Below are 17,683 nucleotides of genomic sequence, written 5' to 3' on the forward strand. Positions count from 1 at the left end.
TGGCAACATATCCACCCAGTAGTAACATGTATATACAAAAATATCAAGGTGTAAAAGTTTTATTTCTCTAACTGAAAAATCCAACTCTGTGAATGATTTACAACTGTTAAAGAAACGTGAACATTGAAAATGATATGATTCATGTATTGGTTTAACATGAAATCAATGCAAACAGTGACAACATCTTATTGGTATAATTATATTTGGCCATAGATTTACTTTCTGATATGTGGAAGAAAATCAAAGAATGTAACAATTTCATCAATGGATGAAATATCTTAATTTTAAATGTTATGCAGAACATTACAATTGTACCTGTGTGGAGACAGTATGAAGGTGTTAAACCTAGATTTAGAGGAATGCTGCATTACATGCTTGGAACTAAAAAACCAAAACACTTTTCTATTAATTCTCAGCTTTACATTCAAACAATGTCAGTGTTTACTGGTATTTTTAGCCAAAGATGAACATTTGTTGAAACTTTGACCCCAAAAATAAATTTCAGCATTATAATCTACGACTATTTTATCAAGTATCTTTTGTACAGTTGGAAACCATCAGACTTGAACAAGCCATAAAATCTGAATAAGGCACTGAGTCGAGGTCAGAAATGATCAATGAACAATCCTATCGTCCCTCCTCCTTCTGCTGAATTCTCTTCTGTAGAAGATTCCAAGCTTTTAGAACCTGTAAAAAAAAAAAAGACAGGCAGAATTAGAACCTAAAAAATGCAGATAAAAAACCAATGCAATTAAAAAGCGTTTAGGATATAAATTGATGTGAACCCAGTGTTGTTGGACTGACTTGTTTCCGTGTGATCTCCGGTTCCCACAGCGTGCTTAACACAACGTTAGCGTGCTCCACCTGCTTGGCGTTTGGCCACTGACTCTGCAGTCGACGCAGGGCATCTTCTGTGGTCACGCCATCTCTCTCTGTTATCCTCGACACAGCCTGAGAGAGCACAGGAAAAACAACTATAACCAGCTGTGTCAGAGCTTTGTCGCCCTCTGGTGGTAAATATGTGGCTACATTTGAGATATTAATCATCAAAACTAGTTATTAATAATGATAAAATGCAGTTAAAGAAATACCTCAGGTGGCACAACTTGTCTCTTATCCTGGCTACTCTGTATATGTAATACAGTAAATCAAACATGATTAAAAAAATCATTCTAGAAAAAAAATGTCTTTCGGGTCACCAGAAATTCTTGATATCAAAATGAATTTAAAATTCATCAATAAAGGGGATTTTAAATGACAACAAAAATATAACTATATATATATATATATATATATATATATATATATATATATCGGGGATCGATTAAAAAAACAACTATATAATCGCAAATCTGAAATTTTTGATCACGAATCGTGTTAAGAAAATACCAGCAATTAATCGCAGTTTATTGCATCATCAGCTTCTAATAAACATGCAAAAATGGAAAAAAAAGGTTTATTTTAACTAAATATTTGCGTAGAAAGTGCTTAACTCTGAGGTGCAACAAATAATAACTTAATACGTCTTTAAAAAACAAAGCTTATGACAAATTTCTTGTGATTAAAAACATTGTTTTTGCAACATTGTACTATTCTATAATGTAAACGGATGAACAGAAAATTAGAACCTCAGCTGTAAAACTGGAACAATTAGCTTATCGAAAATTTTGTCAGAAATGCAATGATGTAATGTAAATAATGTACAGTGATTTTTCACAACAGCAGTAGAACATCATTGGTTCCAATGTAAATTCATGCAAAGACTGGATTATTTTGGCAGTACAAAACCCTCTGTAAACAAAATAACCACATGTCTTCTGGGGTTCTTAAAAAATTCTCAAACCTGTTCGTCCTGTACTTCTTCTGAGATGTATTTGATCTGTGCATTAGTTTAGCAGCTTTCAAATGTTGAACAATATCTGCTGTTAGCCTATTACGGTAGTCCTGTGAGCTTTGCTAGTTTAACCAAACCTATTTCTCTTTCACAAAAGAAATAGGTTTGGTTAAACTAGCAAACCTGACACCGCCGCCGCTGAACCCAGACGCGTCGCTCGTAGATTAAGGAAGTGTTAAGTGTGTGTTTTCAGTTTTCCAATGCTAGCTCAGGCTGTAGCAGCGTTAGCTACAGGAAACAGAAGTACGTCTTCTTCTTCTGTGAGAAAACGGTGCACTGGGTGTCTATGTGGGTTCTTACTTCCTTTGCTCTGTGGAGTTCATCATCGTACTGCGTCGAGTGAAGGAGCGGTGGTAACAATAATCGATGCGTCAATTAATTTTAACGCGTTAATTTGAGAAAATGTACGCAAATCGTTAACGCGCTAATTTTCCCGGCCCTAATATATATAAAAACTCAGTATGTACACCAATTAAGTGCTGCGGTACAAACATTATACCTCTTCCTCAGGAATGATGGTCACCCAGACCTCATGGACAAAATCTGTCCATCCAGCCTCTAGGAGAACTGCTGCGTCCACCACACACACCTGTTTACCTGCACAAAGCAAGAAATCATAATAACCAAAAACGCTTCATCACTATTTAACATTCTGTCAAATTATTCATTCGTTTTGATAATCATTGCAGACGCCAAAATGTCTGGTGTCCATTTGTCCATAACGTGGCTTTTGGCTAAAAAAGTGTCTGTTATTACATGTGTCTGAACTAGAAACATTCATTGACTAAAATCAAACTTCCAAGTATGAATAACTCCAATGTACCAGTAACAGGCTTGTAGTTTATTAGTGTGACCCGTACAAACCTTCCTCCATGGCTGAGTGGATTCTGCTCCTGGTCAGAAGAGCGATCTCAGGCCAAACGATGTCAGTGAGGGCTTTTAATCGTTCCTGCAGGAATAAACTTATTACTGTAAGTCTGTGAACGACAATGATGGAGTTTAATGTGTTTTAAAAACACAATCAAATCACCTTGTTTCCAAAGACTTTTCTTCCTAAGGCGCGTCTGTTAATGGTTTTATTTTCATTTAGAAGATCTGAAAAAAAGAAGCTGTTTTTTGACTCAGCATTCATAGACAGCAGCTGTTTGAGCTTTGAGAAATATTGATCACAAATATACCTTCCTTATTGTGATTAGCAGTAGAGTCGAGCATACACTGTGTGATTATTGGCCCATTTTGAGCCGATTTTTCACTCGTGTGTCTATTTTTGGGAGTCTCAGCTAAATTGTGTCATGCATGATGTAGAACACATGGTGTAGTATACATGATGTAGTGCAGTGGTTCCTAAACTTTTTTTGGCTCAAATCCCCCTTTCTCTTATTTCTGAATCCAAGTACCCCCGTTAGTCCAACAACAACATTTTGCTCAGAATTCTATGAAACAACATCTATAGATCATAATGATGGTGAATGAGTGATGACACACATTTTAAAGAATCTTATTTCATAAATAAGTGGAAAGAAACAGTATTTAGTTAACAGTAAAGTTAAATTTGTATTTTATATATTACATTTACAAACAATAACTACAGTAGGTTTACTTCGTTTCCTATACCAGCGGTAAAAAATTGTCTAGCAGATCTGTTATTGATTTAGTCGACTAAAATTGTAAAACTAAAAATAATTTTAACAGGAATCGTGAGCTGAGAACATTCAGACAGTGGCACAGTTTGAGCTGGAGCTGAGTACGATTGATAAAAATCAAACAGTGTAGCCCCGCCCCAGCCGTACTCAGGTGTTTTTTCTGTTTTCCTCACCTGTGCCAAATTCTTCAAGCACTCTGTGATAGGCTGCTGCTCCAGGCTGGTAAACCTCATGTCCCAGTATATCACAATCGATCCGAAGTGCGCCCAGAGCCTCCAGCTGATGAGCGATGGAGCTTTTCCCGCTACCGCTGCCTCCGGCCAGGCCAATGACGTAAGGAAGGGGAGGGAGGTGGGAGGAGTCCTAATATACACAACATATCGCTGATGAAGGTATGGGAGATGGACGACTTTATCTGAGGGGAGCTACCTTAGCACGGCCCTATAATTATAATTTCCACCTTAACGGTATCGTGGATGAAATAGACCAATAAAAACAGAATCCACTGTTAAACATAGAAAGTGAAATAATGTGAATAAAAGCAACCAACGTGCAAAAGACATTTGTCTGGGGGAAATGTTTCCGGGAACCGTTGTTGTGGACGAGACCACCGATGTTATGGTTTGTAGAGTCCCCTTGAAAATTGCCAAATACATTGTTCTCCTAGGAGTTATTATTTTTCTTCCACAACTTCTTTGTCCTGGAACTCCTCCTAGGTTATTAATCACACGTATGTCATCTCATGGAGGTAATGTCAATGATGTGCAGTCGACCTTTTTTGGAGCCAAAATGTCGTGGTCAGGGTCACGCCAAGTGTCAAAAAACTAAATTTTCCATATCTCTACCAATATTTATTGCACAAGTTTAATGTTACATTTATGAAAAGCTCATCTGAAGTGGAGTATTTTATTTTGTTGGACTAAAGCTGTACGACCTCCCAGTAAAAATATTGGTAGGGGTCAAAGTTCATGACGTCACCAAAAAAAAAAAACAACAAAAATAAATTTTTCCCTATAACTTGGCCACAAATTGAGATCCAGTGCTTAGACTGGTACCATTGAACAACATTTCCTTTCAATGTGTGACCTTGACCTTTGATTAAGGTCATATTTAAAGTCAAGGTCATTCTTCTGTTTTTCCTGCATTATTACTTTCAATTTCATTCGTAAAAAGAACAAAATTGTCAACAAATCCAGATGCAGGTTGTCATTTTTGCCATTTTTTTCAAATTGGAAAATACGTATTGGCCTTGCGAATACACATCTTGCCTAGATTAAATGACCTTAATCAATAAACCTGATCAGATTTAGGAAAACATTGATCCCTGAGAGGAAATTGGGTAACATTCATGCTGCTCTCATAAATCTTTATATGGCATATTATAAATAAATAAAAAGGAGCCAGTACAACTTATCTTTTTAATTGCAGTTTACACCTGGTTATGATTACACTTTTATTTTGACATACATTTTTGTTTAATTATTATCATTTCTTTTGTTTTCTCACGGAAGTTGAAAACCAATATTTTCTGAAATGATTCATTAAATATTTCTAAAAAAACGGTGGAAAAAAAATGATTACAAAATAAATAAATTGATTTTATAAAGCCTTACCTTAGGTGGAGAGATGAGAGTTCCCAGCAGACGAGAGCGTAGACTGGAGGAGCTGATCTTCTCCTCCTCGGTCTCGGTGTGGTGCACGTCCTTCAGCAGCTGGATCTCGTGCAACACAAGAGCTGGGAGGCCCTAAACGGACCACAATTAAAATCACTATGATATTAGACACGCCCTCTGTAAACCATCTACAGCCCCATGTTGGTGTGACTGTACACCTGAAAACAGACGTTAAAATGATGGACAAAATGTCAAAAGCAGAACTCAATGACATTGGAGTGAACTTTCTGATAATTGTGTATATACGGCACAAATAGAAGCAAAAACAAGTTGATGGCTTTTGAACTAAAATCAAAATTAAATTACATTTTTTTATACAAAAAAAAAAAGGAAAAAAAATAGAAAATAAAAAAGGGTAAAATTTATTTCAAAAATTGAAAAAGAATAAAAAAATAGAAAAATTTAAATAATAAATTAAATATAAATTAAATCTTACATTTATTGCGATTGTTTCTGAGGGCACGTTCAATTAAAAAAACATTTTTAAGCTATGCAAGACTTCTATCATAGTTACTATGACCTGTCTTTTATTTGTTTATTTCAATATAAATGCAAGTTGTTGATGTATTTTTTAATGCAAATGATGGTATTTAATAACCTTTTAATTCCAGACGTAAATCTATCTGTATTACAGCTACATGTCTGGCGTCGTTCCAGGTATTTACTATTTACTTAGTTCATAACTTACATTTTGGATGCGTTTCTTGTTGACGGCTTCACCACCCTTCTTCGTCTCCTCGCTAACCACAATGCACTGCAGCAGAGGGTCTGTGATTGACGGTCCAAAGGGGTCGTCAAGAGGCACAATCTCCACCTCCAGCACTGGTTTGATGTCGTGCAGGAACTCCCTCAGCCTTTGGACTCGGACAGAGTACGGCTCGATCAGCTCATTCAGCACCTTTTCTGGAATAGAAAGGAGAAACAAAATGATTCACTGGTTGTGTTGGAAACACAGTGTGAGTGGGAAATGTTTGTTCTGATGGTGGGAAACTCACTTTTTAACATTGCGTCGTCACACACACCAATGAGGAAGCGTCTGTTAGCCAGCAGGCAGGAGATACTGAGCAGGGTCTTGTGAGCCCCGTGTAGCCGGTCAAAAGTCCCGCCCACCACCACGTCACTGTAGGTCTGCAGAGGTTCTGCCTTCCCTTCCAGACGGCTCTGCCCATCCTCCTCCTGCTGCAGACGTGTTAGCTGTGGCTGCAGCAGCACTGATGGCAGGCTGGGGCCGCAGGCGTAGCAGTGGCCCGTGTACTTCTGCAGCCACTGTTTGACCTGAAGCGACTGACCCGGATCCTGCACGGCAAAGTCCGTGAGCACAACATCTGGGGAGTGTAAGAGAGGCTGAGGAGCGGGGAAGGGGCAGTTTGGGACGGTGGTTGGATGAGCACGTATGTTAGTCAGTAAAACACGCACGTCCAGGTGTCCACACACGTCCGCGGCGTTGCTGTAGAGGCGGCTGATGACCGTTGACAGATCCACCACGGGTTGGATGAAGACCGGGCGAGGCTGGGTCCCGCCTCCCAAATTCAACCCAGGGTGGAAGTGCACGTATAACGTGCGCTCCACTAGCTGAGCGGCTGAGCTGAGCACGGGGGCGATGCGTAAGGGAAGGATGTGGAGGGGCGATGTTAGCACGAGGACCCCTGTGCTGAACATGGACATGTTCCTACGTGAAGATGTCACCGACTGTCACAGGAGGAGCAACACCACGCTGCAGGGAGACAAACAGATGTTCTGGGTCACAATAACCAAAAACACTGCATACAAACAGGGCTAATTTAAAGGGTACCTGCAGTGAAAATGTATATAACAAAAAAATGTGTTTAACATATTACCAATAAACATAACATGTGCGCCGTTAAAAAACAAAAAAACACCTTAAAAGGACTTTTTCGAATAATTTTGTACCTTCGGGTATAAACTATGGAGAGCCACCTTTTTGGACAGATTATGACGCATTTTCATTGATTGGCATGTTGCATTGTGGGAGGTAGAGGCATAACAGGTGTGTTTACATTGTGGGAAGTGTCGGCCATCTACGTGACACATCCGTGTGTAACCTCTTCCACAACGATAAAGTGCAGCATCCAGGTTTATACGTCTCTGTGCCCACTGCCCACTCAGCATGCACAATTATTAGCCTAACCAACAGAGCTGTTGTTAGCAGCAGAAACGATGGTGTTGGAAGTGCACAAATATGGCTAGCAGCTATTATTTTTATCCTAGGGCCATGTACAATGCACTACAGCACTTTAAAATATATATTTTTAAAAGCCCCTTAAAGACTATTATTATTATTATTATTATTATTATTATTATTATGCACTTTAGGGCCATGTGCAATGCACAGCAGCACCTTAAATACATTATTTTACTTTTAAAAGATAATGAAACTCAATAAAATGTAAATTTATAATAACTTAAATCCATATTAAAAATGTATACAATGAATTCCCTTCATGTAATTATATTTAATCTCAAATTGTAGTTTTTTTTTCTGGATCTGTGAGGTAGTTTGAGAGGGAGAAGCTCACATTCCTATTGGGTAGGAGGAGTCAGGATTGTCAAGAAGAGGAGGAGTTTCCACGATGTGACGTCACAACGCGAGACAAATCCAACTGTCCCGTTTGAAGCTGACTTTTTACAAAATGTGGAATAACAAGAGAGGGAGGAAACAGAACTTTTCAAATTTGACCCTCTGAATGAGGCTAAAGGGATGTATAAATATATCACTGTAGCAAAACAAAAATTATATCAAGAGAAAATCAATTTTTTCCTCAACTTAGGAAATAACTAAACACATTTTTGCTGGTTTCTTGTTTATCTTTGTCACCGTATGTAAACTAGTACACACACACAACATAAACACTGTATCTTATTTTGACAATTCCTTTAAGCAAACAGGAAATGACAGAAATTGTTTGTTGTTTCCACAATAATGGATTCTTATCTACTTATTAAATTGTTATGCACATAAACAGAGATATGATGTGATTGTCTGCCTACAAGAACAAAAAACTATTTAAAGAAATGTTAAAGATTTGATTGGTTATTATTACAATGCCCTGATTTTTATTTGTATTCTTTGCTCTTACACACGAAGTTAAGTGTAATTCCTCTGCACGTGCATGTTAAGCTTTTACAATGATAAATTCCCGTTGTGTTAAGGCAATATTAATAAATTATTCATACAGTGAGTCTGTGTCCAACCTCATGTGAACTCCGACCGAGCAGCTACATGTATTAGCTCCGCCCTGTTGAAGGGAAACAGTTTATATCACACTTTTAAGCTGAATGACGCTCACATACGACAATAAACAAAAGTTTAATGCAATGGTTACAATAGTGTTTGATTTTAACCTTCAAGCTCCAGGCCACCGACACACTGCGGCCCTTTTTTTTTTTTTTTTTTTTTTTTACAAAAACCAGAGAGCAGACCGAGCTTTAACAACAACTTACCAGTGCAGAGAGGATTTAACGAGGATTAAAAAAGCGGGACTACACACAATGCAGACGTACGTTAATTCACATTTCCACAAACACTGCCTTCAAGGATGAACTGACATCCGCAGTTCTCCTCTCAGCTAAACACAAACACGAACTCTGGAGGAAGTCACTGTGCAGGAATATGGGTCGAGGCGTCACGTGATACGACATGTGAATGGTGATTGGTGGAGACTGAAAAATGGATTTCTGGGATATGTAGTTCGTATCGTGAAGTTAGCTCGTTTGGACATAAAAATAGATGAATAATATTAAATAAGTTTAAAAACATTTGCATAACTGGAAAAAAAAATGTCCCAATTGATTTTCGCCTTTTTTTTAATCTCTGGAGAAAAAAGTCTCGACTTTTGTGTTGTATTTTCTCCCGATAAACTTCTTTAAACGTTTGTAAATAAAAAACAAAACAAAACGTTGTTGTCTTTAATTTCTACCTTAATGGAAAAACCTTGTAAAAATGAATTGTCTTTAACTAGTCAGTTGTCAGCGAATACCTTTTTGGGAAGATATACTGTACAGTACATACATATATATATTACAATCATTACAATCATGTTCTATATATATATGTGAATTGAAACACAAACAGAACTCACTCGCTAAAAATCGCAGTGTTAGAGATTCTTTTTAAATGTTAAAAAAGTATTTCGATGTCACGCTTGAATTTTAAAATATTTACAAGAAATGTCCAAATAAAACAAATGATAGAGATATTTGTATTGATAAAACTGTAACATTGTTGTAATCAGTACACTAACCCTACATGTAGCTCATACTGAAAATTTCATATATACTGTATATATATCTAAAAGATACGTTACTTCATTATGATTAAAAAATATATTCTAAAATGATACTATAAATTAGTTATTTCGTTATGAGTTCACACACACACACACACACACACACACACACACACACACACACACACACACACACACACACACACGTATATAATGCTGACAATATATCATGAAAAATGACACTGATGTGAGAGAGATACACTTTTTATTGTGTTAGGTTGTGTTTTGAGGCAAACAGTTTGTCATCACAAAATAAAGAAAAGATCATTGGTTTTTAATCCACACTGTAGAAAGACTTGCATGATGAAGCCCTTGGGTTAGCTGGGCAGAGGCATTGCATAAGTAGCAATTAATAACAATTTGGCCTTTACATTTCACAATTTTATTCACATCTTCATAAAATTCATATCCACATGTTTCCTACATAGATTTGCATCTTCTGACATAGGCCACGCCCACTCCCACAGCACATTGCTCTTTGTAAGTCACGACATATCAAAAACATTTTTCATTCATTCATTTTTTCAAATTCCTCCTTGGGGTTTTGTTTAATCTGCATGAAACTTGGCACATTTGAGTAATCTGGTGTCAAAATCATGCACAGATCACAAAATTAAGGGTATTTCACTCAACTTTGTAATAATTTTTTTTTTTCATATGCCACTGAATAATTTTATTATTAATATTATTATTTTTACTTTTTTTTAAATTAATATTCTTTTTCAAATAAACACCTCACACACAATGAATATAAACCATATTATCAAAAGTTTTCTATACAACAGGAAGAAATTATAATATTCAATGTAAAAGAAATAATTTCTTTAAAACGTTTTATGGACCTGAGAATAAAAGAAAATTGTTTTTTTTTTTTTATCATGATGTAGGAAGTTCCAGAGGTTTCCACCTCCTATTTGATCCATAAATAATGACATTGCTTTGACCATCTTAGAGGAAGGAGGAGGATTGTACAATTAAGGACTGATGTCTGTCACTTATTGTTTGGATGTTGTCACTGCTTTGGATCATTAATATAATCTATATACGTGGAAGTGCAAACTCAGGCACATGAATGTTAGTTTCACACCCCTGCGTTTTCACTAATCCTGTGAAAGTATTGGGTTTAATATCTATTGGGGTTTTGAGTTCTAAGAACAGAACTGTTGATTTTTATAGAGTGGTTGTACTTAGGTTGTAATAGAGTTATTAATGATACCATATCTTTCAAATACTGGACACATGGGTTTATTTATTTATTTATTTATTTTTTAACTTTGCAACACACAAGATAATGATGAAGACACTGTAAGAAACACCATTTACAAATATTTACAAATCCTTCACTTTACAATAAAGTGTGTGAGGAAGACATAATGAGAGGGATGAGGAAATAACTGGAAGGGGGTAGGAGAAGAATAATTCATAATAATAATAAAAAACAGAGGAAAAAAAGCAGATAAAGATAAATATATGAACAGTGAAATGTCTACACACATAAATGTAATAAATGTAATAATATATATATCCCTGGTGCCCAGAGAGACAGTATAATGTCCGTAACAGAGTTTTGTTTTCAATCTTTTAACTGGGACCAGATGCAGCTGAAGAGCCTCTTCTGCATCCACCTGATGGAGCGACGCATCCGACTCTTCTTCTTTTTTGGAGATTTATCGTCCATTACTGCTGAATCTCCAAGAGAACCATGACCCTCCACATCACAGCTGACGTGGGCCTCTGGGTCTTCAGGGGGACACGTGGAATCTGGAACTGAGCTGATGGCTTGAGAAGCAGGAACGGAATCAGACATGACTTCCTCAGGTCCCTCAGAATCAGCAACAGGAGCTCCATCAGAAGACATCACAGATGCAGGTGAAAGATGAAGAGGCTGGAACACCTGTTCAGTCATGGATCCATCTGATTCTTCCTGTGGGTGGAGCTCTGAGTGCTGGCTGATCGCAGGAGGATCCAAGAGTACTTTTGGGTTTTCCTCTGGTTCCACCTTTTCATCAGCAGCCGGATCTTCATCAGCAGTCATTGGAGGTGTGGGTGTGGTAGACTGGCTCACGTCTTCACTGGGCCCAGCATCGGTGTCACTCTCAACACTGACATTAGCATCTGGTTTATGCTGAAACAATGCAGTGATTTGTTTGGCTGCAACTCGAGTGATGTGGCGCAGCAACTGGGGTGGAAATGTGTCCCACATGTCCTGAAGGTAGACTTCATCAACTGTCTCAATGATGGAAGCGATCAGCTCGTCCCTGGCTGAGCGTGACATGGTGATTTCCTGTAGAGTGGAGCCAAGGGAAGCTAGAACACTCTCCTCTACTGCTTTGGTCACACCCACTGCCACCTTGTCCAGCTCCTGGGAGGGCATGGTGAGGACTTGCCTTTGCTTAGGCACCCACAAGACCTGCACAACTTTTGGAACAACTTCCAAAACCACATCCCGTGGCTGTTGGAGACGTTCAGTGGAGGAGGCTTGTTGATGTCTCTCAGTGAGCGTCTCCCAAATCTCCTGTGCCTTTTTGGTAATCTTTGGAAACCTGTGAAATGGAATCATAAAGTTGGTTTCAAAACACCCCAAAACAGCAGAAAAGCAGCACAACCACAAGTCTTTAAACTTTAACTTTGTACTACGAAGCTGGATAAGTATATCCGGGATATCTCTCCGTTAGCAGCGTTCACCTAAGACAGGTGATTTGAGCCTGGCTATGTGCGCACTATCCACCAAGGGGTGGAGATTGCAGCATTAGACCAATATTAAAAAAAATATGAAGAATTAAAATCATAATTCAGACCAAAAACAACACTGTTGCTGCAGTAAAAGCAGTAAAGGTATAAATGCAGGAATTAATGACTGTTAAGGCTTAAATTAGTGAGATTATACAATATTCATGCTGATCAGTTTCACTTTGGAATCCAGCTTCGTAGTACAGGCCCTAAATGTCTGTCAAATGTAACTCACCTAAATGCAGGAGGCATGAGCTCTGGAGCGCTGAGTAGGCTTTGGGCATCTCTCTGAATGTCCCTCATCCTCATACTGTGGTTCACAACCCTCGCCAAGCTTAGAAGCAGCTTAACCTCAACGTCGTCATCGAATTCTTCCAGCTGGGAGTCCAGGAACTTCACGCTCAGGTTGTTTTTGCTCTTTTCATGGAGGTGTTGAGCCATGTGTTCTGGAGTAATGTCACACATCACTTGGTTCTGGTTTTGCAACCTCATGAGTTCAACCATAATTGCCACTTCATCTTTGTACGTCACCAGATTCCATATGTTCTTGAAAATCATCTCATAAACCGGAGCGTTGAACAACACTGAGATGGGACCATAGGTGCCTTCCATAAAATGCTCCATTGAAACAAACTAAATACACACAGAACAATTGTCAGTCAAATAATAAGTGATAATAAAGTAACACAAGTAAAGTAAAAGGCTGATAAGCTGCTGATCTGATAACACCAGTGGACACTGTGAACTATGAGAAGCTGAAAGATGAAAGCAACTGATGAAAGCAACCGTTGGAACTTCTGAGTGCAGGAGAGAACGCTTTCCTATTGGCTGCTACGTCGTCATAACAACGCAGCCCTGAGTTTTTGTTTACATAGTAACTGATGGTTTTCTGCACACCTGTAGATCATTCTGTCACAATGACTCTTCTGTGTCCTATCAGTTGCCGTACTTGTTATCAGTGCGCATGCTCCACTTGTCTGTTTATCTTTCTCTCGAAAGTAGTTCCACGGATACAGCCACGTGTGAAATTGTGATTATTGTCATTAAACCAACTAAATATTTACCATGGACTCCTCACACATTTCTACAATAACATTGAAAAAAATCAAAAAGACTCCTTAAAACTACTACAGTCATGGCGCGTTTGCCTGGTCAAATCAGCCGCACGTTGTTTTCTAGTGCGCGAGTATACTAACACTTACGGTAATGATAATGAGACCAGTCTGAAGAGCTGCTGGTAGAGACTGTTTCACAATCAGACCCATGAAAATGACCATACTTTTACAGTAATAATTATTATTATCTTCAGTAATAAACTGAATATATCACTAAGGTTTGCGTCCGGATTTCAAAGTAAAGGACGACTGGAGAGAAAAAAAAAGTTCCCATAAAGTAGTCCATGATTCATATACAAATTTAAGGATATTTCACCCAACTTTGACGGACAGTAAAAAGATTATTTTCAATAAATAGTTCATATTTTGCTGAACTTAATACTTCTTATACAACTTGCATGCACAATATTGAGTATTTTTACTGTGTACTTTTTGAGTAATTCTCTGTCACAATCATGTACAGATCACAAATTTAAAATATTTTAACCAACTTTGACGTAAAATTAAAAAAAAAAAAAAAAAATCTTTTCCATAAGTAATCCATGATTCATATTAAGCTTAACTTAGTACTTCCTAGACCAGTGATTCTCAACTGGTGGGTCGGGGCCCAAAGGTGGGTCGTGGACCTGGACTGGGTGTGTCACAGACAGCTGATCAAAACCAAATGAATACTTAATGTTTATTGTGTTTGGCTTTTCTTTTAACTTGCATGATGAAGCCCTTGGGTTAGCTGGGCAGAGGCATTGCATAAGTAGCAATTAATAACAATTTGGCTTTACCTTTCACAATTTTATTCACATCTTCATAAAATTCATATCCACATGTTTCCTACATAGATTTGCATCTTCTGACATAGGCCACGCCCCACTCCCACAGCACATTGCTCTTTGTAAGTCACGACATATCAAAACATTTTTCATTCATTCATTTTTCAAAATTCCTCCTTGGGGTTTTGTTTAATCTGCATGAAACATGGCACATTTGAGTAATCTGGTGTCAAAATCATGCACAGATCACAAAATTAAGGGTATTTCACTCAGCTTTGTAATAATTTTTTATTTTTTTTCATATGCCGCTGAATAATTTTATTATTATTATTATTATTTTTACTTTGTTTTAAATTAATATTCTTTTTCAAATGAACACCTCACACACAATGAATAAAAACCATATTATCAAAAGTTTTCTATACAACAGGAAGAAATTATAATTATCAATGTAAAAGAAATAATTTCTTTAAAATGTTTTATGGACCTGAGAATAAAAGAATTTTTTTTTTTTTTTTTTTTTTATCATGATGTAGGAAGTTCCAGAGGTTTCCACCTCCTATTTGATCCATAAATAATGACATTGCTTTGACCATCTTAGAGGAAGGAGGAGGATTGTACAATTAAGGACTGATGTCTGTCACTTATTGTTTGGATGTTGTCACTGCTTTGGATCATTAATATAATCTATATACGTGGAAGTGCAAACTCAGGCACATGAATGTTAGTTTCACACCCCTGCGTTTTCACTAATCCTGTGAAAGTATTGGGTTTAATATCTATTGGGGTTTTGAGTTCTAAGAACAGAACTGTTGATTTTTATAGAGTGGTTGTACTTAGGTTGTAATAGAGTTATTAATGATACCATATCTTTCAAATACTGGACACATGGGTTTATTTATTTATTTATTCATTTATTTTTTAACTTTGCAACACACAAGATAATGATGAAGACAGTGTAAGAAACAACATTTACAAATATTTACAAATCCTTCACTTTACAATAAAGTGTGTGAGGAAGACATAATGAGAGGGATGAGGAAATAACTGGAAGGGGGTAGGAGAAGAATAATTCATAATAATAATAAAAAAACAGAAAAAAAAAGCAGATAAAGATAAATATATGAACAGTGAAATGTCTACACACATAAATGTAATAAATGTAATAATATATATATCCCTGGTGCTCAGAGAGACAGTATAATGTCCATAACAGAGTTTTGTTTTCAATCTTTTAACTGGGACCAGATGCAGCTGAAGAGCCTCTTCTGCATCCACCTGATGGAGCGACGCATCCGACTCTTCTTTTTTTTTGGAGATTTATCGTTCATTACTGCTGACTCTCCAAGAGAACCATGACCCTCCACATCACAGCTGACGTGGGCCTCTGGGTCTTCAGGGGGACACGTGGAATCTGGAACTGAGCTGATGGCTTGAGAAGCAGGAACTGAATCAGACATGACTTCCTCAGGTCCCTCAGAATCAGCAACAGGAGCTCCATCAGAAGACATCACAGATGCAGGTGAAAGATGAAGAGGCTGGAACACCTGTTCAGTCATGGATCCATCTGATTCTTCCTGTGGGTGGAGCTCTGAGTGCTGGCTGATCGCAGGAGGATCCAAGAGTACTTTTGGGTTTTCCTCTGGTTCCACCTTTTCATCAGCAGCCGGATCTTCATCAGCAGTCATTGGAGGTGTGGGTGTGGTAGACTGGCTCACGTCTTCACTGGGCCCAGCATCGGTGTCACTCTCAACACTGACATTAGCATCTGGTTTATGCTGAAACAATGCAGTGATTTGTTTGGCTGCAACTCGAGTGATGTGGCGCAGCAACTGGGGTGGAAATGTGTCCCACATGTCCTGAAGGTAGACTTCATCAACTGTCTCAATGATGGAAGCGATCAGCTCGTCCCTGGCTGAGCGTGACATGGTGATTTCCTGTAGAGTGGAGCCAAGGGAAGCTAGAACACTCTCCTCTACTGCTTTGGTCACACCCACTGCCACCTTGTCCAGCTCCTGGGAGGGCATGGTGAGGACTTGCCTTTGCTTAGGCACCCACAAGACCTGCACAACTTTTGGAACAACTTCCAAAACCACATCCCGTGGCTGTTGGAGACGTTCAGTGGAGGAGGCTTGTTGATGTCTCTCAGTGAGCGTCTCCCAAATCTCCTGTGCCTTTTTGGTAATCTTTGGAAACCTGTGAAATGGAATCATAAAGTTGGTTTCAAAACACCCCAAAACAGCAGAAAAGCAGCACAACCACAAGTCTTTAAACTTTAACTTTGTACTACGAAGCTGGATAAGTATATCCGGGATATCTCTCCGTTAGCAGCGTTCACCTAAGACAGGTGATTTGATCCTGGCTATGTGTGCACTATCCACCAAGGGGTGGAGATTGCAGCATTAGACCAATATTAAAAAAATATGACGAATTAAAATCATAATTCAGACCAAAATCAACACTGTTGCTGCAGTAAAAGCAGTAAAGGTATAAATGCAGGAATTAATGACTGTTAATGCTTAAATTAGTGAGATTATACAATATTCACGCTGATCAGTTTCACTTTGGAATCCAGCTTCGTAGTACAGGCCCTAAATGTCTGTCAAATGTAACTCACCTAAATGCAGGAGGCATGAGCTCTGGAGCGCTGAGTAGGCTTTGGGCATCTCTCTGAATGTCCCTCATCCTCATACTGTGGTTCACAACCCTCGCCAAGCTTAGAAGCAGCTTAACCTCAACGTCGTCATCGAATTCTTCCAGCTGGGAGTCCAGGAACTTCACGCTCAGGTTGTTTTTGCTCTTTTCATGGAGGTGTTGAGCCATGTGTTCTGGAGTAATGTCACACATCACTTGGTTCTGGTTTTGCAACCTCATGAGTTCAACCATAATCGCCACTTCATCTTTGTACATCACCAGATTCCATATGTTCTTGAAAATCATCTCATAAACCGGAGCGTTGAACAACACTGAGATGGGACCATAGGTGCCTTCCATAAAATGCTCCATTGAAACAAACTAAATACACACAGAACAATTGTCAGTCAAATAATAAGTGATAATAAAGTAACACAAGTAAAGTAAAAGGCTGATAAGCTGCTGATCTGATAACACCAGTGGACACTGTGAACTATGAGAAGCTGAAAGATGAAAGCAACTGATGAAAGCAACCGTTGGAACTTCTGAGTGCAGGAGAGAACGCTTTCCTATTGGCTGCTACGTCGTCATAACAACGCAGCCCTGAGTTTTTGTTTACGTAGTTACTGATGGTTTTCTGCACACCTGTAGATCATTCTGTCACAATGACTCTTATGTGTCCTATCAGTTGCCGTACTTGTTATCAGTGCGCATGCTCCACTTGTCTGTTTATCTTTCTCTCGAAAGTAGTTCCACGGATACAGCCACGTGTGAAATTGTGATTATTGTCATTAAACCAACTAAATATTTACCATGGACTCCTCACACATTTCTACAATAACATTGAAAAAAAATAAGAAAAACTCCTTAAAACTACTACAGTCATGGCGCGTTTGCCTGGTCAAATCCGCACACAAACA

General features: G+C 38.3%; 3 protein-coding genes across 5 annotated transcripts; all 3 read right to left on the bottom strand.

Annotated features, from left to right (window-relative positions):
• Positions 1–43: 43 nt before the first annotated feature.
• coasy (CoA synthase) lies at positions 44–8,824 on the bottom strand. Of its 3 annotated transcripts, none has more exons than XM_028476163.1 (11): positions 8,673–8,824; positions 8,424–8,467; positions 6,206–6,924; positions 5,899–6,113; positions 5,151–5,282; positions 3,711–3,900; positions 2,925–2,989; positions 2,759–2,843; positions 2,394–2,491; positions 805–951; positions 44–687 (listed from the first exon to the last, which is right to left on the bottom strand). In XM_028476163.1, the coding sequence occupies exons 3-11, from the start codon at positions 6,873–6,875 to the stop codon at positions 628–630; spliced, it is 1,662 nt and encodes a 553-aa protein (XP_028331964.1). In that variant the 5' UTR covers positions 6,876–6,924; positions 8,424–8,467; positions 8,673–8,824; the 3' UTR covers positions 44–627. The 3 variants fall into 3 exon arrangements, with proteins under 3 accessions (XP_028331964.1, XP_028331965.1, XP_028331963.1); XM_028476164.1 differs by having other exon boundaries at positions 8,406–8,467; XM_028476162.1 differs by lacking the exon at positions 8,424–8,467.
• A 2,266-nt stretch (positions 8,825–11,090) lies between these two features.
• On the bottom strand, positions 11,091–12,871 carry LOC114481794 (uncharacterized). Its single transcript, XM_028476833.1, has 2 exons — positions 12,483–12,871; positions 11,091–12,060 (listed from the first exon to the last, which is right to left on the bottom strand). The coding sequence occupies exons 1-2, from the start codon at positions 12,869–12,871 to the stop codon at positions 11,091–11,093; spliced, it is 1,359 nt and encodes a 452-aa protein (XP_028332634.1).
• Positions 12,872–15,355: 2,484 nt separating this feature from the next.
• Positions 15,356–17,135, bottom strand: LOC114481796 (uncharacterized). The gene is made up of 2 exons (XM_028476834.1): positions 16,747–17,135; positions 15,356–16,325 (listed from the first exon to the last, which is right to left on the bottom strand). The coding sequence occupies exons 1-2, from the start codon at positions 17,133–17,135 to the stop codon at positions 15,356–15,358; spliced, it is 1,359 nt and encodes a 452-aa protein (XP_028332635.1).
• Between the last annotated feature and the right edge of the window lie 548 nt (positions 17,136–17,683).

This window comes from Gouania willdenowi, chromosome 19 (genome assembly GCF_900634775.1).
Source record: "Gouania willdenowi chromosome 19, fGouWil2.1, whole genome shotgun sequence".
Lineage (NCBI taxonomy): Eukaryota > Metazoa > Chordata > Actinopteri > Blenniiformes > Gobiesocidae > Gouania > Gouania willdenowi.